Source organism: Sphaerodactylus townsendi, linkage group LG03 (genome assembly GCF_021028975.2).
Source record: "Sphaerodactylus townsendi isolate TG3544 linkage group LG03, MPM_Stown_v2.3, whole genome shotgun sequence".
Classification (NCBI taxonomy): domain Eukaryota; kingdom Metazoa; phylum Chordata; class Lepidosauria; order Squamata; family Sphaerodactylidae; genus Sphaerodactylus; species Sphaerodactylus townsendi.
This window is the reverse complement of record NC_059427.1, coordinates 29,880,015-29,905,630: the sequence shown is the minus strand read 5'-3', so window position 1 is coordinate 29,905,630 and position 25,616 is coordinate 29,880,015. Positions and strand designations below refer to the sequence as shown.

The 25,616-nt window shown below is 44.4% G+C and overlaps 1 protein-coding gene across 1 annotated transcript in view; it reads left to right on the top strand.

The window, feature by feature from the left end:
- Positions 1–3,158: 3,158 nt before the first annotated feature.
- PRICKLE2 (prickle planar cell polarity protein 2) overlaps positions 3,159–25,616 on the top strand; it is a 363,321-nt gene continuing 340,863 nt past the window's right edge. Inside the window, exons 1-2 of the mRNA XM_048489885.1 lie at positions 3,159–3,390; positions 3,929–4,014. Of these exons, the coding sequence (XP_048345842.1) occupies positions 3,349–3,390; positions 3,929–4,014 (128 nt within the window). The 5' untranslated portion in view covers positions 3,159–3,348. The remainder of the gene's footprint in view (positions 3,391–3,928; positions 4,015–25,616) is intronic.

Below are 25,616 nucleotides of genomic sequence, written 5' to 3'. Positions count from 1 at the left end.
TTGGTGGGCACGGATTTCTATTACTATGGAAGATGGAGGAAAAAGCTCTCTTCTATCCACATTATCCACTCCATGCCTAATTATATAAATCTCTATCATGCCTTCTCTCAAGTCAATTATTTTCTAAAATGAAAACTCCCACACTAGTCATTCTTCCCTCAAAGGAAAGGTGCTTCAGTTCCTTCATCTGTACTTTTTCAGTTCTACAGCATCCTTTTTTGACATGTAGTAACCAGACAGCACACAGTCTTCCAAACAAAGCAACATAGGCTGCCATACAATATTGGGTATTTTATTTTCAATCCTTCTAGCATGGAGTTTGCTTTTTTCGCCCCTGCCATATACTGGGTCAACATTTTCATCAAGCTTTCCACTGCAACCCCAACATTTCCTTCAATTTCAAATCAGTTCAGACCCCATTCCTGCATATATTTAAAATTAGGAGTTTTTTGTTCCAGTTCACATCACTTTATACTTTCCCACAAGCAAAGTTATTTGTCCTGTAGTTGCTCATTTAGGCAACTTAAACCCTCATGACGTGCCTTGGTTTTTACCATCAAAATGATCTGGTTAACTGACTCCTACACTGCTTAGACCCAATTTTTATGAACACAATACGTGGCACTGACTGTACCAATCCCTGCTACTCACATTCCTTTATTGCAAGAACTGCTCATGAATTCTCTTGTATCATATTAACTAGGATCCCTGCAAACAGACTTGTTTCTTCTATTGTCGAAGGCTTTCACAGCTGAATGCAACTGGCTGTTGTGGGTTTTCTGGGCTGTGAGGCCATGGTCGTTCACATCCTGGAAAACCCACAACAACCAGACTTGTTTCTCACCAACACTTTCCATCAATATGGCTGCACACTATTCACCACACTCAGACGTTGTTCCTTAGAAGAGACTGTGGAAAACCCAACATATATAAGACATTCTCTGAGCAAATGTGTGAAGCATGGACTTAAAATCAACCCTATGAATCCTCCTCCTAAATGATTGGGTAACAACTAGGGACAGATGGCAACAGTCCATGCCTTCTCGTTAACATTGGCCCTTTCTGCACAAACCTTTGAAAATGTTTTGAGGCAGGAAATAAAATGTTTCCTGCATGGAGTTCCACATGGGTTTTACCCCCAAAACATTTCATTTCCAGCCTCAAAACGTTTTAAATGAATCTCCTTTTAGAATGATTCTCTGGCCCCTTCCGCACACGCAAAATAATGTGTTTTCAAACCACTTTCACAAATGTTTGCAAGTGGATTTTGCCATTCCGCACAGCTTCAAAGAGCACTGAAAGCAGTTTGAAAGTGCATTATTCTGCATGTGTGGAATGAGCCTCTGACTGAAATGTTTTGAAGACGACTTCAGTTGCTGTGCAATGTATTTGCTGCGTTTCTCTGCCTTTTCCCTGCTTCCCTGAACTTCCTGCTCTGTGCCATTTTCTGAGCTCCCCCAGTCCCCCCCCTCGTATTTGCAGCACTTCTCTGCTTGTTTTTATTTCTGGGGTGGGCTATCTTTGAAGCTTCGAGCATATGAGGAGTATAAAATACAGCATGCGGCTGGGAAGTATTGAAGCACTGATTCAACAGAGAACTTGAAAGAAAGAAAGAAAGAAAGAAAGAAAGAAAGAAAGAAAGAAAGAAAGAAAGAAAGAAAGAAAGAAAGAAAGAAAGAAAGAAAGAAAGAAAGAAAGAAAGAAAGAAAGAAAGAAAGAAAGAAAGACCACACACGCTTAACTAAAAGAATACAAACATATCCATCCTACAAACTAGTTATGTTGGTGCATTCTTAATGAAGAATGTGCAGAATGTTGAAAAATGGTAAAACATAGACCTAAGAAAATAAAACTGCACAGGTCTGCTGATGACCTCAGTTTGATCCAAAGGAAATCAGTTTCAGCTGGCTAGTTCATGGTTGACTCAGCCTTCCCTCCTGAGGTTGGCAAAATGAGTACCCAGTTTGCTGGGGGTAAAGTGTAGACAACCGGGGAAGCCAATGGCAACCCACTCTGTAAGCAAAGTCTGTCTACTAAATGTTGCGATGAGTCATAATGACCCGGTGCTTGCATGTTTACCCTACGCATGCAAGAGGCTCAGTCTTAACTTTCTGAGTTATCTGTGCTAGTAGCTCACAGAGGCCAGTGAGAAATAAAGCCATAGCTTGTGAGAAAACTAGCTGGCTGAAAACAAACTCAGAGCAGGGAAGGGAAAAGACCAGGTGGGTGTGCCAGGAGAGATTTCAGGTGAGTTTGCAGAGTGACCCTTTCACCTGGACACAGTTGGTACATCAGTGAGTACAGTTAAGGACACTGGTTTAGTTTGGGGAAGAGGGAATAGTTGTACAGCAGTCCACCTTGTCCTACAAGAAGGAAAGAGGGGGAGTATTTATACCCTGGCCTGCTCTTCTCAACCACAAGGACTCTCAAAGCAGCTCACAAACTCCTTCCTCTCCCCACAACAGGCACCTTGTGACGCAGGTGGGGCTGAGAGAGTCCTGAGAGAACGTTGACCGGCCCAAGGTTATCCAGCAGGCTTCATGCGGAGGAGCGAGCGGTGAAACAAACCCAGTTCACCAGATAAGAGTTCCCCCGCTCATGTGGAAAAGGGGGGAAATCAACCCCCATTCTCAGTGGTGGGATCCAAAAATTTTAATAACAGGTTCCAATGGTGGTGGGATTCAAACAGTGGTGCCGCCGCACACACGCACCTCCGGTCCCTATTGGGCAGGGAGGTGGCTTTAGTAACCCCTTCTTGGCACTCAGAAAAAATTAGTAACCACTTCTAGAGAAGTGGTGAGAACTGGTTGGATCCCACCTCTGCCTGCTCTTCACCACTACACCACATTGGCTAGGAGGACATGCCCAGCAAGGGAGAAGGGGGTTTAAAAAAGGAACGGAGTCAGCAGGGTTGAGCAGTGAGTTCAGGGGCTGGCTGCCCAAGCGGGGAATTTGTGTTTTGGGGAGGCGACCAGAGGCGAGTGAGGGACCCCGAGCCTTGAGGGGAAGGGGGGAGGGCAGGGATGGGGAGGGGAGGGGGGAGAGCAGTCCAAGACACGTGAGGTGAGCAAGCGGGCGGGCGGGAGCCGACCTGGGGCGGGCCGTGGGGGGCGGGCATCTCGAGCAAGAGGAGGCAGCCGCTCAGCCGGGTAGCCCGCCCAGGGGGGCGAGTGGGAAGCCAAAGCCGGCGCTGTGGAGCGCGGCAGTCAAGTCCTTGCTGGAAGGAGGCGCAGCCCGGTGCTCCTCTCCGGGTCCCGCTTGGCTGGGGGGGTCCAGAGGGCAGTCCCACCGACTCCCGCCCGCCCGCCCGCCCGCCCGCCGAGCCACCCCGCCGGGGGATCCGCTGCCATGTTCAGCCGCGGCTCTCGGAAGCGGCTCTCCAGCAGATCGGTGAGTGCTTCGCTCTTCTTTCATTGTCCCGGGGTGGCGCGTCGCGGGGTTGGGGGGCTGCGGACCCAGCAGTGGCTGGAGGCGCGGGGGGGGGGCGTTTACACCTGTTCCTCGCCGGGAGAGCGTCCCCCCCCACCTCCATGGAAGCATGTCTGTGGCGAGGGTATCTTTTGCACCAAGAGTTTGGGGCTCCCCCCACCCCCACGCTTTTCCCACGGAGGCCCCCCGCAGTGTAAGGATCAGAGCCCCCTGGCTTGCGGCTCCCTTTGTCCAAAGCAGAGGCTCATGTCACGGTGGCTGCCTCCCGCCACCCGGTCTCCCCACCCCGCCTCGGGAGGGACATACTGTTTCCTAATGAAGCCATTGATTCAATTTATCAATGAGGGGGCGACAGACCCAGATCAGGGGCTATTGGTCCTGTCCAAGGACAGCCGCCAGCTGATGTACAGCTAGCAGCACCATTAGGTTTCAGTCTTGCCTGAGAGTCTCTCACTGGTTTCTTGTGATCTCTTTTCTTCTACCTGTGTCATTCATAAAGTTGACGGCCCTGTGCGAGCTGGAAAGAGAGAAGCCATGCGGCAGGTGTGGTGACCGGTGTCCTGGCTTTGCGCTTCATAAGTGGAGGTAAGGGAAGGAACATGTCATGCACCCCAAAGAGGTGTGGAAACAATTGAAGAGATGCTCAGGAAGAAGGAAGAAGGAGGAGTATTGCTTTCCCTCTGACTTCTCCCCCCCATGTTATATGTTGTTTGGTCACGGTTGGGAAGGATTATTTCCTTCCGCTGACCATTCAGCCTCAGCCTAATTTATCTCTCCATGATCTCTTCCCACCATTCCTCCTGACACGTTTGCCTGTGGTTTCGAAAATAATTGATTTGTGACATTACTTTCAAAAATAATTGATTTGTGACTGACATTACTATTCCTTTCACAATTTTCAACTTAAAAAAAACCCCTGCAAATGTTTTAACTTCTGATGGTATTTCAGCACATGTTTCATTGTTGAGCAAAGTTCACCATTTTGTATTGGTTTTTGCTCACAGACTGTTTGGTTTCTTGTTTTTTACAACGTTGTGTCCTTTTGTGGCTTTAAAAGGAACCTGATCAACAGCTGTGGAACTTTACAGCATCCAGGACTTCTTCTGGCTTGGTTGTCGAACCAGAAAGAAAAAGTCTCTGGGGAATAAGGTTGTAGCTGAGAGACACTGTGTTATGGTCAAGTGTTTTGCCCACCCCATCTCCCTGTGCGTAGATCTCTAAAATTACTGTGTATGAAAGGTGCATTTTTGCAATCTGCTACAAATCCTCTGAATATGATTAGAGCGGTGACATGCCAATTTGCGGGGTATTCTCCTGGCATGCAATTCAGGTTGCCCTGGGGCTGTTTCAAATGTGATCCTTTTGTGCTCTCTCCCCAGCAATTGCGCTAGTAACATAATAATGTAATCATTTTTCAAGGGAATCTATATTTCAGTGCATTTTAAAGCTCACGAGTGAGGTTGTGTTTGCTTGCCTACAACCATCAGCTCTGGATGATGACGGCCGCTTTTCTGTTCCTAGATGTCTCTCTTGTATGCCTTTTGTTGAAGTCAGTAGTAAATGAGTGGTAGAATTCATGGACACTTTTCTGGACCTATTCACACTTGACACATGGTCTTTCTGGTGTACTTTTTTAACGGTAAAAGATGCCACCAAAAATGTCAAGGGTGCCAAATGTTTTATCAGACAGGTGGACTCCTCTGGGAGCTGTGTTTATAGCTTTCGGCGAACTGCATGCTTGCTGGCACATTCAGCTTTGTCTCTGTATAAAGTGCAATTTTGAATGGATCTGTTTTGTCCGTTTAAGTCTGAAAAACAAAAATGGAGGTAATATTGGGTCATCCAGAAACTCATGTGTGCATTTGTCATGTGAAACATATCCTGCTGTGATTTTTAAAACCATGGGCACTTTCACACATGCAGAATGATGCACTTTCAATCCACTTTCACTATTGTTTGCAAGTGGCTTTTGCTATTTTGCACAGTAAAATCCAGCTGCAAAGTGCATTGGAAGTTCATTGTTCTGCATGTGTGAAAGTGCCCTATGTGTTTTCTCTGGTTTCAAACGTGTTAATGGGTGTTCATGCCCATGTATTTTCTCAGAATCTCTTTCTGTGCACCTCCTTCTTGTAGCTGCCTTGATTTAGTAGGTGTGGACAACTTCTTTAGCGCATTGGGTGACCTGCATTTTTCTGTATTGCGCAACAGGCTGCTTAAGAGTGTCTGTGGTAAGAACATAAGAACAAGCCAGCTGGATCAGACCAGAATCCATCTAGTCCAGCTCTCTGCTACTCGCAGTGGCCCACCAGGTGCCTTTGAGAGCTCACATGCAGGATGTGAAAGCAATGGCCTTCACTGGTAGCCATCAGCTGGACATTTTCTGAATCTGACCATGTGGCTTCCTGTCACATTTTATTGTGACACAGGACTGGAACTGTTGTTGAAAGATTTGGGGCAATATAGATCTCGTTACTTGGTTCCAGACATCTGGTTCACCTGACTTCTGATCATTCTTTTCTTTCTCCTCTTTTCAGAGTACAGACTATCAGTTCATTATAGTAACTTAGCTTCAGTTGAGGGAATACGCAAGATCCTACTTGTCTTCAAGTGAGATGGGTTAAGCTTTGACATTACCGACTAACAATTCTTCATCCAACTCTTGTTTAGTTTTTACAGCTTTTCTAACTTTTGGCCACTCTAGTTCAGCATTGTGAGATGGCCACAGACTAGGCATGAAGACCATAACTTCATTCTATAAGCACGCCACCTTTTTCATGGCTGCTCTGTTTGGCTGTTATTGCTCATAGCTGGGTATGGATCTATCCTTCACGAATTTTTCTCATCTCATTTTAAAGTCACCTAATCCAGGGGCTATGTCTCATGACAATATATTCTGTTAATTTTGTGCTTCATCAAGCCAATTCATTCTTTTTGTCTGTTTTCAGTCTGCCAATCTGTTTAATCGAGCAAACCCAGCTTCTAGTAGAGAGGAAAATATTTCTGTCTGCTTTTTCAAAGTCGTATGACACAAATCCGCAAACTTGGGATCGCCTCAGTAACCATCCAACATTTCTTGCTCACTACTGGCCATGCTGAAGGAACAAAGGGACAGAGTCTCCTTTCTGGTTCAGAGGCACTCAGAATTTCTCTGAAGCCCCACAGAACTGAGGTGAGAAGCACTCATCCCCCTTCTCAACACAGAACTGGAGAAGGAGACAGGCCTCATCTTTGTAAGCTAAGCATTAGAGACTCTTGGGACCTTTCTAGAACTGAGATCAGTGTGAGGCCTCATTCCCTTCACTAGCTCCAAATCCAATCTTTATGCTCATTGTGACAAGTAAATGTGTGTACCCATGTTTATAAAACTTTATCGTATCCCTTCTCCCAACTGCTGTTATCTTTTTTTTAAAAAAACCCTTAAAAACTCCAAACTCTTTAGATTTCGTTCATAGTGAATGTGCTTCATCTCCTCGATCAGGTTTGTTGCCCTTTTCTTTACATGTTCAGTTTTCTGACTCTCTTGTTGAGATTGAGTGACCAGAATTGCACCATGTCTCCAAATGCAGTCACCCCATGTAATGACGTGAAGAAAGTGCGGCACCGGTAATTGTACAGTAATTTTTGGTGCCTTTCCTTATGTTTTTTTATGCGACTGCCTCGTAAATTAATGTTTTCACTGAGCTTTCTGCTGCAATCCTAAAATCGGCTCTCTGGTAAGTCATTTCTATGTCAAATCCCCCCAGTGCATATGTGAAGCTGGGATTTCTTTTGCCCTAATGTATAACACTTTAAGGAGCCGCGTGACGTTGTGGTTAAGTACTTGCACTGCCACTCACATGGTCAGGAGTTCGAGCCCCCTGTGGGTCAGATATCCTGGCAGCTGGCTCATAGTCAACTCAGCCATCCATCCATTCCTTGGTTGGTAAATGAGTACCTAGCACATAGCTAGGGGGTAAAGAATAGCTGGGGAACGCAATGGCAAACTACCCCACAAAAACGACTTGCCTATGAAATCACTGCTTGCAGTGGTACCCCAGGGTCGAACACGACTGAAGGGGAACTTTTTTAATATCACTTTACGTTTAATGTTACTGAATCTCATTTGACATTTCATTGCCCATTCTGTGCAGAAAGATCCTTTTGGAGTTTTTTCGCAGTTGTATTCGGTTTCCACCATCCTAATCAGTTTAGTTTTTTACACATTTGTGAGGGAGGCTATCTTCAGCAATGTGAAAATGCTTGATCAGATTGAAACAAAACAGTGCCTTTCAAAGGACAAGCTTAAGGAAACAAGTCTCGATCAATTAATGGCTGAGATTTTGTAATCTTTCATAATCTTTTAAGGGTTCAGCTTTGCTGTTAAATGTAAATTAGATTTGGGGTTACAAGACGGGACTTTGAAAGAAATCGTAGCTTGCAATGGATTCAAAAATCAATTCATCCTCTTTCCTGATGCAAGCACTGTGGATTTATGATCATTATGTGGTGTCTTATGTTTTCTAATGAGCTATGATTTTTTTTAACCAAAATTTGCAGTCTTTACATTAATACAGCAAAAGCTGGGTGGGAGATCAAAGGGGCACTTACAAATGTTTTTCCTGAGATATAGAAGTTGCTTTGATTGATGGTTCACAAACACTCATAGATCTGTGTTGATTCTTTTCTTCTTTACTGTAGAAAACATCCCTTGAAGGCTGCCTTGCATCATGAGGACAGGCAGTATATAAATATTACAATTAATAAAAAGAGAACAGAGTAAAAGAATTTGCATTTATCAACTGTAGGGAGTCTCAAATTGACCTGCAAACTCCTTCCCTTCCGCTCCCCACAACAGATACCCTGTGAAATAGGTGGGACTGAGAGAGTTCTGAGTCTAGCCCAGGGGTAGGGAACCTGCGGCTCTCCAGATGTTCAGGAACTACAATTCCCATCAGCCTCTGTCAGCATGGCCAATTGGCCATGCTGGTAGGGGCTGATGGGAACTGATAAGAGTATGAATTCCCTGAACATCTGAGAGCCAGCAGGTTCTCTTAATACTCCCTGGTCTAGTTTCATAGGTGTTAAACCTTATGTCTCTCCAGGATGTTATTGGACTCATAAGTCTTACCATCATCCCCTGCCAGCTGGCAGGGGATGATGGGAACTTTAGTCCATAACATCTGGAGGGCCGTGAGTTTGACACCTGTGGTCTAGCCGAAGGTTGCCCTTCAGGCTTCCTGTGGAGGAGAGCTCTCCAGATTAGAGTCTACTGCTCTTAACCACCCCACCATGCTGACTCTCAAATAAATAAATGATGGGAATACAAAACATGTTCCCTTCAGACACAAGTGCTTTAAAATATAAATTTAATGCATGTGTGTTTTATTTGCAGGGCCAGATTGGAACTGATTTCCCCTACAGCTTTCTTAATTATGAAGCGAGTTGTCTTTTCTGAGCAATTACAGACAATGGTGAAAATGGATAAGCACCAATATTATAATGTGGAATAAGAACTCAGAATTTCAGCATTAATGAAGTGCTAAACATCTATTCTTTGTGCCTGTGCTATGTGGGTTAAAAAAAGAATGCCACTCAATGCTTCCAAAAGACATTGGTTTCATTTTCATGGGAGTGAGAACTGGGAATATCTTCTGTGCATCTTTATTGACTAGATCATAGGTGTCAAACTCGTGGCCCTCCAGATGTTATGGACTACAGTTCCCATCATTCCCTGCCAACATCATGCTGGCAGGGGATGATGGGAACTGTAGTCCATAACATCTGGAGGGCCGCGAGTTTGACACCTGTGGGCTAGATACAGTAGATGGATATTCAAAGGGTGTTCTCAGTTGGCCACAGACTATGTAATGGTAGAGAGGAAAAGAAGAGTACTCTTATGCACCTCTTTTAATTCATAATCCTTGCTTTGGAATTTGCTGAATGCCAATTCAAACGTTGAATGCCAATTCAAAAATAGAGGAGACGGTCATTATTCTAAGGTATGATCGTTGCATGTTGAGACCATAACATGCAAGCCATGTATCTTTGGTCAATCAATAACCTTGGGATAAGTACGAAGCTGTTGTTTTATTTTGAAGGTGGAAACTTTGCCTTTCTGGTAGGCGACCTTTTAATGGGTTTCTGTTTGCAAAGATGTTCCAGTCACTGAACTGTAGGTCTTTCTCATATATATGGCCATGTAGAATATTCTTCCTAAACTCTAGGGAGAAGCAAGGTCTTGATCACGAAGATTATTCCAGTCTCTGGTCCATTCTACACAAGCCCTGAAAACATTTGCAACTGCCACCCCCCTGCCCAGCCAAATGACGAAAATACAGTGCCAGAAATTGGGGCTGACAATTAAGTCCAGGAAGTGTGGGAAACATATTAAAGAGATCTCACAGCAAGTGAAAATGTTTTCAAAACATTTCCACAGAAGAATTGCTGGGGAACAGTATGCAAATAAAACATTTTTCTGACTGAAAAGAAAACATTTTGTGGTAAAATCATTGCAGAAGTCCACGGGGGAAACATTTTATTTCCTGCCTCTAAACATTTTGTTCGTGTTGTGCAGAATGGACCTCTATCTTGGCTTCTAGTGGAGTACTGAACCAATGTGCCTAAAATTTGAAAATGGCTGCTTATAAACATCCAAAGATTCTCAAAATGTGGCACTAATCTTGTCCTATAGAACTGTCCATGAAAGAAGAAGAAAATCAGAATTATTTTTGAAATGATGTATTAAGGACAGGACTATAGTAATGTGCTTGCAGCTGAGCTTGGGGTCCGCTGGATCCCCATACCTTGGTTAAAAAAAAATTCCTCCCAGGATTGAGTTCTATGTCTAGTTATTATCTTTATTCTTGAAACGTTGATCTGACAGCCTGTTTGGTATACATCAGGACATTTGAACACCAGTCTACAAAGCAACCCTTCTACTGCTTGGATTGGCCGTCATTGCAAGCAAACAAAATGCTGCCTTATTTTAAAAGCCTGTGATTCCTTTAAATTAAATTAAATTTGAAGTGGCATGAAAATATGCAAGGTGTTGAAACATTAATCTGTGTACATGTGTGTGAGGGTGAAGGACTATTCTGATGCTAAGTAGTGTGGGGTGTTTCATGGAACAGCAGCCCTTTGGATATTTAATATCACTTGGCACTTAGGGTAAATGTGGTATGAGTGTAAAATCCTGCTGTTTGGGGGAGTTTGGTTGCTGTTTTCTAATCAGATCTGCATGGCATTAAACTGCCTGCCATTCAGCTTGTTAACAAGCTTGGGGCCTTGAATAAAGCTGTCACTGGAGTTAGGTGACTGAATGGCTATTAGAAGTGCCTTTTGCATAATATCCTCCCCTCTCCATAAATAGCCTGTAAGGAAAGAATGGGGAAGAGAATTTATAGCCTGTCCCTTGTGCTATTAGGATTCATATGTAAACCTTTAAGGACAACAAATGGTTACTAGCTAGAAGAATGAAGCAAGCTTCATTTGCTGCCTTGAAGTTCTTTGATTAAGAACATCCTATTGAAACGGACACTGTTCAAAGTTAGATGTACATTTGCCTGAACTGCAAACTGGAAAATACGGCAGGGAATTAACAGCACTTTTTGATCAATTTGTGTGTGTGTGTGTGTGTGTGTGTGTGTGTGTGTGTGTGTGTGTGTGTGTGTGTGTGTGTGTTCTTGCTGGAAATGTTGTTGCCATAGTTATGTTTCCTTCTTTGCGGTAGCTTAAAAATACCAGGCTGACATCGAGGAGGACTCTTGATAGGCAAGTGTTAAAAATCACATTAGTGCTCTGTTTTGTGTCTAGGTCCTGCTCCATCGCCAGGCATTCTGCACAGAGTGCTGTAGAAATCACAAGCCTGATGAAGAATTCATGACTGAATTCAGGCAGCATGAGCAAACCACAACTTACTGGCGTCATCCCCAAGCCAGGAACTCTGGACCTCCTGTGCTCACACTCTGTGGCTTCATATAGGTGGCCCCTTCTTCACATTCAGAATAATGCACTTTCAATCCACTTTCACAATTGTTTGCAAATTGATTTTGCTATTCCACACATTTTCAAAGTGCATGGAAAGTGCCTTATTCTGCATGTGCAGAAGGAGGGGCCTTTGCTATTCCTCACAGTAAAATCCAGCTGCAAAGTGCATTGAAAGTGGATTGAAAGTGCCTTATTCTGCATGTGCAGAAGGAGGGGCCTTTGCTATTCCTCACAGTAAAATCCAGCTGCAAAGTGCATTGGAAGTGGATTGAAAGTGCCTTATTCTGCATGTGCAGAAGGGGCCTCAGTTCAGAGTTAACTACAGGTGCTAATTTTCTGCCCCAAAGCATTTCCCTTCTGCTGTAATCAGGCTGATTACAATATGCACAGTACCTTTACAAGCATTCACTGCAACATCCCTTTCTCCTTCTGACTCGGATCTACTTGCCTGCTTGTGTCTAAAGCTGATTCTCCTGAAAGGTGCTTGGGAGCAAGAGCCGCAGAAGGCCATTGCTTTCACATCCTGCATGTGAGCTCCCAAAGGCACCTGGTGGGCCATTGTGAGTAGCAGAGAGCTGGACTAGATGGACTCTGGTCTGATCCAGCTGGCTTGTGCTTATGTAAAGTTTTGTTGGTCTCCAGTGTGCTACTGAGTTCAACTCTAGCTATCATTTCATATAGTAAATCTATGTCTGATGACTGTACCTCTTTACACCACAGGTGGGAACTTGCCCACATAATGTCACTACATAGACCCGGCACACGGCAAACTAGAGAGGGTTGTAGCCTTGCTTGAATTCTGAATTCTAGCTTTCAGTTTGGTGCAAATTGCTTGCCTGAAGGAGCCCTCGTGGATGTTTGCACCAACATGCAATCTGATCTAGTGCAGATGTGTCGTCATAATTTGAAAGGCTTTCACCTAATTTTGATACTTCGAGGCCAGCTGATAAATCTGAAAGGGTGTTTGTCCTGAGGGAGGGGAGAGACACAGAGCATTGAGTTCACAGGAACTACTCCTTGTGGTTGTAAAACCAATGTTAGCATCGCTGCGGCGAAGTTTGGAGAGCCAGCACTTTATGCAAAATAAACATTAGATGTATTACTTGTCCGTACACCACAGTTGTATGAGAGAGTACACAACCTTGAAGAAACTGCCTGCTTCATTTTCTAGTGTTCATTCCTTCTATCACCATGGTCTCCATGAGATATTTGTTGTATTTATGGACCTTGTGTGGCCAAGATTTACATTTGTCAAAGAACCTTCTTAGGAACTGGATGGTCATTTCTGAGGGCTTGTACAAGTAATAATATAGGAATACGGTCCAGATATTTGGACTCAAACTCTTCTTAGTAGAATTTCTGCAGCATTCAGATGCATACCTAGGCCAGTTTATTTTGCCGTTTTATTTTGATTCCTGACGCAAACTTTCAAGGAGCCAGAAAAAAAAATATCCAGCAATTTTGTATAATTGCTGCTCAGGGTCACAAAGGGATGAACGGCAGTGAATGACAAAGCAGTTGCCTCTAGTTCTGAAAAACAAGATCCTCTGAATTATTGCCACCATATGCTGCAATTATTTCTGTAATTTTTCACACCCACATTTGTGCTGGGTTCCTTTTCATGATTAACATGTTCTGGAACAGTCTGCTAAGGTTGCCTTCGCTGAACTTGCTTTCAAAAGTCATTTTGAACTGAGGAGGGCTCCTTCAGGATGGATAAAGTGAGCTAAGTTTCCTAACGTGCTACTGGTCTGAACCCGTTCCTTCATTGCAAGAGCCCACCGGAAGCAGAGAAAAGGAAGTTGAGGCCATATTCATATCAGCTTTGTGTTCATGTTAAAATTGCTGTGGGACAGGGACAAACAACTCCTGATGTACAGCTGAGCTCAACTCTCTACCGGTGTATTCACTGGCTCTCATTTCTTCCTCATCTTTTGTTAGCCAGGACAGCAAACAAAGTAGATTTTGGGGGTGGGGGGTGGGGAGCCGGGTTGGGCCCAAAAGATTGTTTTCTCCTGTTACAAAATCCCAACCCCTCTGATAAGAATTTGTAGTGTACTTCAAATCTTGGACTTGAGTGTTTGATATTAGGGTTGCCAACTTAAGAAATTCCTGGGGATTTGGGGGTGAAGCCCTCTTAGAAAAGGAACCTCAGCAGGGTGTCATGCCATAGAAGCTATTTTCCAAAGTGTTTGTCTCCAGGTGAACTAATCTCTATGGTCTGAAGATCAGTTGTAAGTCCAGTAGATCTCCAATCCCGCCTGAAGGCGAGTCACCCTAGAATCCAGAATTAAGTGATTTTTATTCGTTCGTCTGGTAATTCAGTCTATAAAGCAGGATTAAGTGACTTTTATTCAGTCTATAAAGCAGGATTCAGGAGCTGCATCCCTCCTTCTCCAACAACAGATTGCAAACGGTTGCAGAGTCCATCAATATGTGCATAAATGATTTCAGTTTACTGTGCCATTTTTGCATCAATAGCTCCTTGCTTCAAACTCACAAGCTATTTGCTTTAACAATCCCTTTGCATTTAAAGGGGGGGGGGAATGTGGAGGCTTTGCTGCACAGTAAAGGAAAATCAAAGGAAACTGACTCCTAGTATAAAACACTGTTGAGTTCTCACAGCAGGTCAAATCTGATGATCCATCAAGCCCTCACATCCTTTCCTATGGAGCCTGCCTGAGAAGTATCTCCCCTATATTATTATTATTACAGCAATCATCTTGACAGCGCCTTCCAGAATTAAAAGTGCTTTGCAATTTGTCTTTCACTCTGCATAAGCTTGTGTGGAATGTAACCCTAGGACTGCTTTGGAGGTGGAGCATGTATTACGCTCACGGTGGGGGTGCTTGCCAAACTAGCCTCCCCCTTAGTATATGATACCCATGGAGCCTGTAACATTTGTAAATGCACGCTCCATAACTCATCCCCATGACACAAACTCCCAGCAACTGCAGGGAACTCGGAGTAAGAGTCGGAAACCTCACAGTGTGAGGGGGGCAAAGTCATGTGGTGAGTACGTGGACTGCGATGAGCTGGATCACTTGGCACAGGGAGGCCGTCATGTGTAATCTGGCTAGTACATCTTTGCCTTTAAACCCCACAGTTCTGTTTTTTTAGAGTTACAAGACCTCTTTTTAAACCTGTGGTCTCATCTTGCTCTAGCAACTTCTGGTCCAAGTCCAAAGCTGTATGAGGGTTGTGTACACTCAAAAGGCAAGGGATAGGGCCGTGTGGGATGGCCCTTCCTGGCCACAACATGTGCTTGCCATTGTATTAATTCGGAACGAGGAGGTTTAAATAAGTTCTGGCCTATATTCCACCACTATTAAATCGCCAGCACATTTGTTTCAGTGCAGTTTAATGCTGAGACGTCAGAACAGTATCCACTTGGCCACTGCTTATTAATCCATGTTTTTCTCATGGTTGCTGCATGAAATGTAGAGGCAAAGGAATCATAGACCTACCTGTAACATGCAAACCCTCTGGTAGGAACTCCGTTTGATAGTATTAGCTCTCCAGCACCAGTCTTCCCCAGTACTGTTACCATTTTTAAAGTCAAGACTGGAATCTGTACCTTCTTCATTAGAAGCTTGTGCTATGAGCTGTGTAGTCCATACAAAGAGCAAAACCATACATGACATTGGAGTTCTTTCACGCAGTCTTCTGACTTCGAGATCCTGAAACACAATTGCAGAGGGTCTGCTCTGAATTGGTGAGAGGGGGAATTCAAGTCTCCCCTCGTCTCCACTGCTGATGGCCTCGATGAAAAGTACTTAAAGCCCCAGTTGGAAAAAGCTTTCTTCACCCAGAACATAAAATAACATAAGAGAAGACCAGGTGCTCGGGAGCAGCAGCAGCAGAAGGCCGCTGCTTTCACATCCTGTATGTGAGCTCCCAAAGGCACCTGGTAGGCCACTGCAAGTAGCTGAGTGCTGGACTAGATGGACTCTGGTCTGATCCAGCAGGCTCGTTCTTATGTTCTTATTTTAGGTCAGGGAAAGAGTACAGGGAAACCCACAGCACCATACCCCTCTTCGGTGGCTTTTTTGGGGGAGGGGAAGAGTAAAAAATACATCCAGAATTCAAACCATGACACTCTTAACATTGTGCATTGTTTGCTTCTGAACAAAAGATTCATAAAGAAACAATGGCCATGAAACTGTGAAGCCCATCTGTTTTCTGTAGCCACCTGTAATGAAGAATTTGTTCCATTAAAAGGCTTGAAATAACTGATCTTTATGTGAGAGAGACAAAAGAGCTGTACATACTTTGTGCTAGGCAAATGCAAGGAAACTGTTTGCCTAAAATATTTGACTACTTGCAAGTTACTGTGGATTACATTTCAACAATTTAAAGGGCTTTGAGAAATTGCCTGATTAAATTACTTTTCAGATCAATTGTTCAACAGATCCACAGCTGCTGTAACACATTCAGAGCCAAGGCGGTTTACATTGGCACCCGCTAGAAAACATTTAGTCCCTCAGGTTTCACAGGGTACTCAAACTAGGGAAACAGAACCCCTTTGGTCCATACTAGATGTTCTGTCGTGACTTGACTTTACTGATACATTGTATGTGTTCTATATCAGGGAATGTGGTTTACCAAAAAAACAAACTTTGCTTCCAAAGGAAAACAGTATGCACCATGTATTTTTCACACTGGCTGTGTGGAATACCCACCCCCCAAAACCTCCCCCCCCCCGGTTCTGATGTCATCTCATATCCTTTCCCTGCTAGACTAAACAACATTTTTTTTCCATATTACATACTTGAGGTAATGGGCCAGTTCCTTACTGTCTATGATCAGTCTGGTAAGAGTGATAGATTGTCTGCATTGTGTGAAAGTATCTGCCAAAGTTATCCTTATTACAACTTTTTTTTTTGCTCTTCCTGGTGTTACAGTGCACCACAAATCTTAACATTTAAGCTGGGATCTTGGTTCAGATATGATGGAGAAAGCTTTGACTCTTGAAAGCTCATAACACCCCCCCCCCCCATTAAATGTTCTTGATCTCTAAAATGCTACGGGATTTGAATCTAGTGGTTCAGAATGTGGGCCTGCTGAACAACCACAAAGGCAACTGAATGAACCTACCCATTTAGACATTCCAATTTGATTCCGGTTCCTAACTGGTTGACTGGGGTAGGAGCTTATATTAATGGGATGGTTCCTGCCTCAAATCTGAGTGCAGCAGAGATAGATGGGTTTGAACTCCTGCACTGTACACATCTGCATATCAAGGGATCCAGGACTGCCTTGGGAAATGGTGGGAGATTTTGAAGGTGGTGCCTAGGAAGGTGGAGGGCCCGCAAGGTCATGGGGGGTCATCTAATTTTCTTCTTCCCCATTAGTTCTTCATTTTCTTTACTGAAAGCCCCCTTAGCTTCTCCTCTTTTCTTGCTTCTTTCTCTATTTACCATTCACCAGCCAACCTACCTTCCCACCCACCCTGTCCATCTTCTACTTTCCTCCTTCCCTCTCTCTAGCATCCTTTGCTTGGGAAAACAAATGCCCAGTTGTGTGGTGCCAGCCACTGGGCTGGATTCAATCACACCGTGGAAAACCTCTTTTCCCACACTATTTCTTCTTTCCTTTGTCTTGGTCACCCCATGCCCTAACCTTCCTTCATTCTTTCCCACTCACACACCAACCAATTTTTAAGTAACTATTTCATATTTCAGGAGCAGAGTAGCATAGGAGGTTAAGAGCTCATGTATCTAATCTGGAGGAACCGGGTTTGATTCTCCGCTCTGCCGCCTGAGCTGTGGAAGCTTATCTGGGGAATTCAGATTAGCCTGTACACTCCCACACATGCCAGCTGGGGGACCTTGGGCTAGTCACAGCTTCTCGGAGCTCTCTTCTTCTTCTTCTTCTTCTTCTTCTTCTTCTTCTTCTTCTTCTTCTTCTTCTTCTTCTTCTTCTTCTTCTTCTTCTTCTTCTTCTTCTTCTTCTTCTTCTCCTCCTCCTCCTCCTCCTCCTCCTCCTCCTCCTCCTCCTCCTCCCTCCCTCCTCCTCCCTCCCCCTTCTCTTCTCTCTCTTCTCTCTCTCTTCTCTCTCTCCTCTCCTCTCTCCTCTCCTCTCTTCCTCTCTCCTCTTCTTCTCTTCTTCTCTCTCTTCTTTCCTTCTCTCTTCTCTTCAGTTGTTGCCCAGCAACCCCATAATGGTCTCCTGTGATCAGGTTAATAATTTTGTGCTTTTGCTAGGTGGCTTCCGTTATTTGGGGATTTTAATCCCTCCTTTTAAAAAATCAGTTTTTTCAAAACACCTATAGTATTTTTCTGGTTTGTTCAAAGGTCTGTCTTGTTTGTTCACGGTTCCAGTTTCTGTATTTAAGTATCCACAGTTGGTAAATCCCTGCCCCCAGCCAGAGGATTCTCTTAGGAGCATGAGCAGGTCACTTTTCTAACCATCTTCTGCCTCTCCCCTCTCCAATAGCTGATTCTCAACATTATGAGGACAGTTATCACGATCACTCTTCCTTGAGCCATGACAATTATCGGTGTGTCTAGGGAATCCTTCAGTAAACCCTTACCTTGACTTCAAGTGGCCTCATTTCTCTGCCTGCAGTTGTATCAGAGAAAATGATTGTATTTAGTAATAATGGAAGTATCTGCAGGATTTACCTTTTACTCAGTGGAAAAAAGTATGATATGCATGATAACATATTCAGAGATGGTTTGAAAATCTAGATGCAGATACTCCATTAACACCAGTGGCAGCTGTCTGTGATACTAGTGCAATGCACTTCCAAGGTGCAACAAATGAAAAGTAGGGAAGAAATGAGGTACATCTTTCCACACAGAAAGATATACAGAAGGCTTTCATGTAGCTGTGAGTCCCATCCATGCTCTGAAGATTAGTAATGATCAGTACTGGTTTATTCCCATGCGTTTATTAACACAAAGGGGCTTTATTCCGAATCGTGGTTGTTGTTTTGACCTCTGTGAGCCATGCAGAGCTTTTCAGATTAGCAGTATAGAAATATCTGAATGACAGCTCACTGAAAAGATGCATATGATGCTCATAAACTCAGTAGGGATCCTCTAAGTATCATCAAGGAAAGTACCAAGAGTAACAGAAACAGGAAAACAAAATGACTTCCTTTTCTTACCCCCATCCTGTTCTAAGCATATGGGAGCCAGATTATCTGAAGGCGTTGGTACTTTTCCTCTAGAAGAAATCAAGGATGCTACTCAGTATTTGATCCTAATAAGGAAGAATCTCTTGTGGCTCTAGGAACAAAATAGTTAGAGTCACAATTGCTAACATCTGCGACTAGCTGTACAACTTTTAGGTTCCTGTGACCTTTTGTGTAGCTTGTTTCTGAAGTTTACATGGAAGAAAAATTACATGAATATATGTATATTCATGGATAATTCTATATGCTCCCTTTCTTCCTCACTGATGTCATAATTTTTTCCTGTCAGTCAATACAATTAAAGAACCTTTCCATAGTGTGCTTTCCATAGCCTCCAGATTAACCAATATTATCCTAAAGGCATCCAAGGGGGAAGGAATAGTAGAACTACTCAGAGAAATGCTCAGTGAAGGGATACAGGAATGTACATTTTACCTGCTTGTGCTTCAATAAACAAATGGTCACAAGAAGCAACTTCTAACAATACTCATTAGGGTACTCCTCAGATTTCCTTTGCTCTGAAATGACTTTTAAACATACCTCTAAAGAGGCAATAGACTGAATCTGATAACAGAGACTACCAAGCAGAAGTTGCATCTACAGAAAAATGGTGCCTACACAGAAATCCCCCCCCCCAATAAATCATCTAACACCCAAAATTTTGAGTTCAGGTATTTTGCATCTTCAGCTCAGCTTATAGAGTAGGTCTTGCACTTGTGGGAGTTTTCCAGATACCATGGATTACAATTCTTCAGCTCCCCCTGCCAGCATGGCCAATTGGCCTCCCTCAATGGACCATGCTGGCAGGCGTGGATGGGATTTGTAGTCCATGAACATCTGGAGAGTGACAGGTTGCAGACCCCTGTTCTAAGGAATTCATGGGTGAGGGATTCTTTCGCTCTCTTTTCCTCTCCCTCCCTCAAATTTTGAGTAAGAAATAACCAATGAGGGATCCCTTTTTGCTGTCAAAGGAGGGCATTTGGATTAATTAAATACTGTGTCATAATGAGAAACAAAGTCCTCGGAGGTTGCACAGTTTATTTGAATATTTCAGGGCAGAGGTTTTATTCCCCAACAGCCAGAAAAAGAAAGAATTTAGCTACTATTAATTTGCAAAGACCACATTCTTTTTTGCAGGGTTGGGGGACCGAACAAACTAATTGAGAATCCCAAGCCAACTTGGGCCTCCAATTCTTGCACGGGTTTGAGAAGAACATTTATGCCACCCGTAGGGACCTTTCATTTCACACTGATGCTCCTTTATCTCTGGTCCCAATTTTTAAGTGGTCAGGGACCAGAGAATTGTAGGGTGGACTAGCTGTCTTCCAGGCTACTCAAGGGGTAACCTTGGTTGGGGGGGTGGGACTTCAGGTTGTGCTAACAACACCAGAGGCCATCCATCAGCACAAGGCATGGGGCACACCCTTTCTTAAGGTCAGCCTGAACTAGGGCACAAAAGCCACAACTTGGGAGTTCTGCAAGATTCTTCATCAGGCTGAATGTAGGGGTTAAGGGTAGGAAAGATGTTCTGGACCTTGCTAGCCAGGCCCTTTGTCTACATCTGTGCAGATACCTTAGATTCCTCTGTTGGGGAGAAAAGCAGAGTATATGTAACCTCAGCTTGTGAGTTCTGTGGGGCAGTACTTGGAAGGAGTTGCAAAGAAACTTAATGTTAAAATAAACTGGTTTACTTTCTTAATAAATAACAGTTTTGACATTTAACATTAGACACATGACAGTTTTGTTCAGGTTGCGTTGTCAGGTCCTTATATTTTCAGTCTACTGATACTGCCAAGTCCAATTCTTCTTTGCAAGTGGGTTGGCTCCTGAAGACTCCAAGGGCTTGATGAACAGGATTCAACATGATGAAGGTTTCCAGGAGAACTCTCACCCATTACAACCACAAAAAACCCTGCAACAATAAACTCCAACATTTACAACATAGCAAAAATAAACAACTCCCTTCCCACTAGTTCCCAACAACATTGCAGTTACCTTAACACAGGCAGGCTGAGAAATCAAGGTCCGAGTCTGGTAGCCTTGTCTCCTCCAAACTACATGAGCTCTGCAGCCTCCTGCAGTCTCTACCCCTTTCTGGGTCAATCCATTCTGAGCATGGGGGTTACATATATATGATGCAAGTTCAGAGGACATGCCCAGGGGCTGGGATCTGAAGCTTAGAGGCCAAGGCACCCCCAATGCCAAACTATCTTACAACTGTATTGTCAAAGGCTTTCAACTGACATGTAATATCTTACAACTGACATGTAATATTCCACTGCCCTGCTTCAGTCCAAATGTGGGCTAGTCACCAGTCCAGGCCTGATCTCTCTGGCCTCTTGGAAGAGGATGGGGAAGGTGCCTGGTGCCCAGGTCTTGTGACGGGCTGGGGAAGTGTTTCCTTTGCTGTCCAAGTGGGAGCCTGGTGCTCTCCCAAATAACACCCCCTCCTCAGTCCAGCTGCTTTTTCTGACTGCCCCAACTCCGCAGTCACAATATGGCTCCCAGTCCTTTGAGCATATTTCTTGTGTTCTCTTAGGAAAGGGACACTGGCTGGGCTCCTCTCTACCCCTGCTCAGTCTGTCCTGCAATCAGCAATTGGAAACCAAGTGGGGGAGGGAGTTTTCTGTGTAACCTGGTGAGATGAAACCACCCTCAGAGACCCAGGACAATTCTTGTAGAGCAGGGGTGGGCAATTATTTTTTCCATGGGGCCGCATAAGAAACAGAAAATATTGTGGAGGGCCGGGCCAAAAGGTAGGGGGGTGAGGCGCTTTTGAAAGCCCCACAGAAGCCGGCTTCATGGAGTTTAAAGATCAGCCCCCCTGTAGCACAGCAGGGGGGCCAGTCATTCATGGCTAGGATGTATTCAAGGGGTGTAATTCCCAGGTCTGTTGTATAGGATTTAACTGGTGAGAGATAGAGCCCCCCCCCCTCCCAAGAAGAGTCCCTCATTCCTTGTGCTTGGGCTGGCTGGGCTGCCCTCAACAGGCCCAGGAGGGAAGAAGGAGAGATAATCTCAATTTTATTTCTCTTTCCCATCTCTGTGGACTAGCACTGCAGTCTGAGAAATGCTGGCCTGAATACTCTGGAGGAAGAGGGGACTCTAATAAAAAAAAAACATGGGGGTGGTTTTTTTGCAGGAAATCACTCTTGTGTAACTGGTGGGTCAAATCCTAAGGGGTGCCTCTGGAGAGCTGGGAGGGTGCCAGAAAGCCTGAGTAGAAGGCCTGTATGGTGGCAGCAAAGGTACGGGAGGTGGTGGCTAGCTGGCAACGAGAGGGAGGGAGTCAGTGTGAGAGAGGGGTGCACCCTCCTGTCCTTGCCTTGCCCAATCACCAAGTCTTGCAGCAGCTCTCTGAGTCCTTGGTGGGGCACCTTTGAACCCAAGGCTTTGAAGCAGCAAAGGCAGGCAGCCAATCCAGGAGCGAGGGAGCCAGTGTGAGAGAGTTTGACTGGCCAGCTTGGGGGTGGGGGTGGCCAAATGAGCCCCCCACATGACCCAACCAAGTGCCACCTGGGGAGACATCCCCCCCCCCCAAGATCCATCTCTGCTGGTTCAGCAAAGCAGCAGGAATTTACAGATCCCTTTAGTATGACCTTCAAGAAGGATGCCAGCAAAGAGTATTGCAACTCACAATACGTAGAGAGCTACACAATGAAGTGGTGTAAATTTTGGCAAGGCCAGGCTAAATCCACATGGCATAGCAAGCCCTGTGGAAAATGTAGTGTATTTTCTGGTTCTGGATCTCTGAGCCTCCAAAATTATTTTTGGGGAAATGGTAAAATGGAAACCCTTTGATACTTAAAATAGAAAGCAATTAGAAATAGCCTTTGTGGAATCTGCACTGCCCATCGTACCCTCTAGGGGGCACTAGTATAATAATAATAATGCAGGTTCTGATAGCTGCAGATGGAGAGAATGTGGCATAGATGCAAACACTGTGTTATGTTTCATAGAGTTTGCACTGAAATACTTTTCAGCCCCTAATCTCAAACCTGTTTACTCAAGAGTTAGTTCTACTGAGCTTTCTGTAGAAATATGCAGAGTGTTGCACTGGCTAGCAATATCTCCAGTTTAAGAATCCTGGCACTATATTACTTACACAGTGCCTAAACCAAATGCTTAGCTCTGTCAAAAATATTAAAAAGCAGATGACACTTGGTTTGCAAGCTAAGCAGAAATGCAGGGAAAAGAATAATACACAAATATGGAGGAAGTGATTGTGGGAAGAGATGTTTTCATCACCTTCTTACTGATGGGTTCAGAGGTGAAATTACACCAGCTGAGGGCAGACCCACAGAATATGGAACAAAAAGAGAGCCTGGCACAAGATGGAAGAGAAGAAAGTAGATCTGAACATGGGGAAAATCTGTGTCTGTAAAGAGGGAGAGAAGGCATTTAGATGAGAGTAGAAGAGAAAATTAATAAAAGAAAGAGGGGAGATGGGTAAGGCAAGGAACAGAAAGAAACAAAGCTAGTAGAAGGCACAATAGGAATAAGAGGAAACATTATTAGCTGAATTGGAACTTCCAGAGTAAGGCTGGGCTTTAAAAGCTCTTAGTTCTGAGAAAGGCTTCAGGTCTGTGGATTCCCGACTAATTGGTCACTGATATTTTCACTTTTGCTAGCCCCAAAATCACAAATTTCTGCTTATTCATGCAGTTATGTAAGCTTCTTCAGATTCACCAGGTTTCTGTTTCCTCTGGTGAAAACAAGCCGTCTCATGGATAAGGTTGCATTTGGGCACAAAACATTCTTCAAATTTTCTTACGACTAGGTCAAAGCTATTCTTATCTCCTTCTGCTGCAAAGATGAAGGAGCTGAAAATCTGCTCTGCTTTGGGGTCCATAACATAAATTAAGGAGCAGACCCGGATCTGTCCTGCCTCTTCATGCAATTTAGTTGCAATTCTATACCTCAAGAAGCAGAGGCTGCACGCAATGGCCTGGAGACAAATTGTCTCCAGGACGCCTCTTGTGGTTCTTCCTCCCACCTCTGGCTTTGTTCTCTCACTGCTCCCGCTGACTCCCCACCCATGTCACCATGGACATGGGCATTCAGGGGTGCCCGGGCGGGGAAGGCTGGGGAGTCCAGGCTGGGTTGAGGGCACTTTGGAGGAGGCAGCAGTCCTGCTGTCTCATCGGAAATTTTGGCGGCTCCTCGACAGGGTCGAGGCATGCGTAAAAAACGACGACAGCAGGACTCCTGGTCACTTGAGGGTTGGATTTTGCGCCCCCCATGCCAGAAGAGGGTGCCCCAGGGACAACTGTTGTCCCTAGGCAGATACGCCACTGTCGAAGCACTGTTTCCAGGTAGACCATCCAGCAGGCTAATGGAGGGGGGAAATTTGCTGTTTTCTGCTGCATGAGTTCTCTGAAGCCTCAAAGGAAAAAAAAACACATGCAGACATTTGCAAACAGCCCTGGAGAGCGTTTGGAGCTCAAACTTTTGATACCATGTTGTGATGGATGGCAGGAGGATCATAGTGGTTTGAAACAGGTTTATTCGTCGTTAATATTATAAACTATTAGAACAGTGAGCAGCTATCAGAAGCTCGCAGTATGAACTCTTTTAGGTCTCCATTCCAACTTCTTTTGCTAGGTCTCTTGATTCCGACCATAAGCTCAAACTCTTAAAGGCACATATCACCACAGGGCCCACCATACTGTGTCAAACTTCTGAAAGTGGCAGGAAGCTCAGAAAGGTGGGGTGCAAAAGTGTTTTAGCTTGACAAAACCCACCTCAGTTTTTTTTGTTTTTTAGGGTGCCAAAGCCAAGGGCTCAGCGGTCCAGTTTCCAATCCCTGGCAACTCCAGTAGTGGGTGATTTGAATGCCCCCCGCCTGGGAGAGGCCTCAGGAAGCTGCTGCCAGTCAGAGAGGGTTGTGGAACGGCTTAATTGGTAGACCCTCAAATGGCAAGCCCTCTGGGCCAAGAAGGTGGCTTCATATTTCCTCATGAAAGGTAAATGTATAATCTTGGTGGTGCCGGGACTTGGGAAAACTGTCACTCATAGAGATTTTGTAGAGTTAGGTTTGCGATTTTGGTAAGACTGTTACATTAAGAGAGATTTTGAGTCTTGTCTCTTTGAAATCTCAAGCTTTATTACTTCACTCCCTTGGCTAGGCTAATTAGAGCTGCCAGTAGTCCTGGAGAAAAAATGTCTTGTCCCTTCAGTAGAGGCTTAAGGTGTGGAAATGGGCCGGTGAAACATTTTATGACACGGAGATAAATATCACCTGGTCAATAATTCCCATTAAGCTTCTATTAAGGGGACATTTTTTTCCTCTTTCCAGCCATTTAGCAGCCGTGTGTGTGGATCTCCGTTTTCTGCTACTTCTAAGTGTACTGTTTGTCTCATTACATCTGTGGCTGAAAGAATAGATTATGGGATCCTGTAGAAAGGAAGACAACCTTTTTTCTGCATTGCACTTCAGCTGGACCCTATAGCTGGTAATGACCCCTATAGCCGGCAGTGACGAAGGGTGGAGAAACTGGGCCCAGAACACTTTAACTGCCCGCGGCGTCTCCGCATCACGCGGACTGTAATGAGCGTGCCTGGACGAGCCCCCCCAGATGTCCCCATTGCAGCTCTGCCTCTGATAGCAGGTAATGAACAAGAAATGAGGCAAGAGGCTGGGCATCTGCATCGTCCCTTGCTGCCTGTAAAGGTATAAACTGCTTCTTGCTTAAGATCCGGAGGCCTGCCTTAGCATTTCAAATATACACAGTTATGCTCTTTTCCACCAAAAGATGGTAGTAGAATTATATATTAATTTGCCATTTCCTGGACCTTCTTTGTTCTAGAATGCTCCTCTTGTTCTAGAATGCTCCTCTTGTCCCCAAGGCACTAGGACCCAAAGCGGAGCATCCTGAGAACAAGGAAGGTCCAGGATTAATCTACAAGTCTACTGTCATCTTTTGATGGAAAAGATTATAGGAACATGTGCTTGCTTGCTGTATATCTGTGCTCCAGTTTTATGGAAAGGCAAGATATTTTCCATGTTCTTATTATAATGTGACAAGTGAAGCATCTCTTAAAGCGAAGCTTTTCCTCTTCCTTGAATAAAAAAAAATCA